Source organism: Aplysia californica, unplaced genomic scaffold (assembly GCF_000002075.1).
Source record: "Aplysia californica isolate F4 #8 unplaced genomic scaffold, AplCal3.0 scaffold00934, whole genome shotgun sequence".
NCBI lineage: Eukaryota > Metazoa > Mollusca > Gastropoda > Aplysiida > Aplysiidae > Aplysia > Aplysia californica.
This window is the reverse complement of record NW_004798204.1, coordinates 145,410-147,279: the sequence shown is the minus strand read 5'-3', so window position 1 is coordinate 147,279 and position 1,870 is coordinate 145,410. Positions and strand designations below refer to the sequence as shown.

At 43.6% G+C, this 1,870-nt stretch overlaps 1 protein-coding gene across 1 annotated transcript in view; it reads right to left on the bottom strand.

The window, feature by feature from the left end:
- Positions 1-1,126: 1,126 nt before the first annotated feature.
- LOC101858583 (ATP-dependent DNA helicase Q5) overlaps positions 1,127-1,870 on the bottom strand; it is a 27,944-nt gene continuing 27,200 nt past the window's right edge. Inside the window, exon 11 of the mRNA XM_013089354.2 lies at positions 1,127-1,517. Coding sequence (XP_012944808.2) covers positions 1,239-1,517 — 279 coding nt within the window. The 3' untranslated portion in view covers positions 1,127-1,238. The remainder of the gene's footprint in view (positions 1,518-1,870) is intronic.

Sequence of the window (1,870 nt, the reverse complement as noted above, 5' to 3'; positions counted from 1 at the left end):
CACAAAAATGCAAATTTATAGTTTCCAAGGACACTACAGCTTTGGAAGTCACAAAATTTTGGAGACCATTTTCTCACTATCTTACCTCTAACACTCGGTGACCCCTACTTCCTTCAATCATAAATATCTCGACTTCTATTCAAGAGAGAAAGTTATTTAAAAAAAAATCAAAATCAAAGTAAACATGATCAAACTTTAAGATTATACCAATAACTCAATACGCCCAAAAATTTACATGAGCCTAATTCCATCGCATGGAGACACATTTGTCCTTGGCATAAGAGAACAGTCTTGTGCAAAATTGATTAGACATAAGAGAATTACCTCTGAACTTTGTCAAGAGGCCTGTTCTTCTTCAATTTCCAACCATAAAGGCGTTCAGCATACAGAACTTTCAAACTTTCTGCCTGTATCTCAAAAACCATGAACTCTACCAAACCAACCTCGGCAGTGAAAAATCTGAGACAAATCCCCAGTCATCCACCAGCCACCAATACAAACTGTAGTATATTACACCAGGCACGTTGGCCTGAGAGTTAAGGTATAACATCTGAACTACTTCCCATTCCCCCCCTCCCCCCACCCTCTCTTCTTCTTCTTTTTCTTCTTCTGGCTGGCCTCCGTCAGGAGGGCGGCAGTCTGATGCAGGCAGACAGGTAAGCGGCAACCTCTTGTGGCCTCGTCCTGAGTACATCCGGGCCCGGTCTCGCGTTGTTCTCCATAAGTGGGCCTCAATGTGCTTCCCCCCCCCGGGCACTCATACAGTGCGTGCTGCAGGTCGTCAGGACTTGTGCCACACGCCAGACAGGAATCATTGGGAGCGGAGCCTATTGCATGGAGATATGTCTGCAGGATGGGGCTCTTCGCGTTGCATCTTAGCTGCGATAACACTCTTCTCTGTCTGACGGTAAGGTCCTTCTCTTTGTCCCTCTCCGGTGGCTCGGTCGCCTCCGTTCCTGTCTGAATCCAGGGGTTGATTGGCGTTCGGCCCGGAGCTGTACTTGTTCCGGGGTCTGCAGCACCGCGTAGATGTCCCAATAATGACTGCACCCTCTCAACTTTCATTGTTAAAAATATTTAATGACACTGTTCAAGACACTGACGTCCACCTCCCTAAGAATTTATTTTACTAAGTAAGATAACCATTTTTCTCCTCGACCATTCTTGGTCTCCTTGAATATTTTCAATTGTAATCGTGACCTCATTTCACTAGGAACACAAGAGGACCAGTGTAGTTTTTAAAAGAAGAACAAACAGATCCTACCAGAGCACCCACCAACCACTTGCAGTAGAGAAAGGAGAAGACAACAAAAAAGACCAAAACTTTTTTCACAAGAAGAATGATCAGAGAAATACTTCACCTGGCCTTTATGTGAGCTCTGTTTCACTTTGTTGCTGTCGCCGTCAGGAGCTGGGCCCACAGTCCTGTTCTGATCTCCGTCAGACCGAGGTCGTTTGGTCGGTTTCTCTTCAACAGGCTGGAGGTAGGCATCGAGAGTGCTCTGCATTGCCAGTTGCTAAAGAAATCCGAAATGAAAGAACAGTTTTAAGTCAAAACAAATGTTCCTGTTCGTGAGTTGTAGCTAATGGCGAGATAGTACACTGACCACATCTGCATGATACAAACTGAGCAAAACGGAGTGCTTCTGGTCATACAGTGACACTAATATGTAGAACAACTATTGGAAAAAAAGATGGGACTGTGAAAAGAGTATAAGACTTACTCAGTTACTAGCAGTTCCCCACACATCATGGCAATCATTTCACAAGATAAAATACCTAGTGCAATGGGACACCCTGAACTTCTCAAAAAAAGTAAAACGGGATCCAAAAACATGTAATAATAATAATAATTAATAATAATAATAAT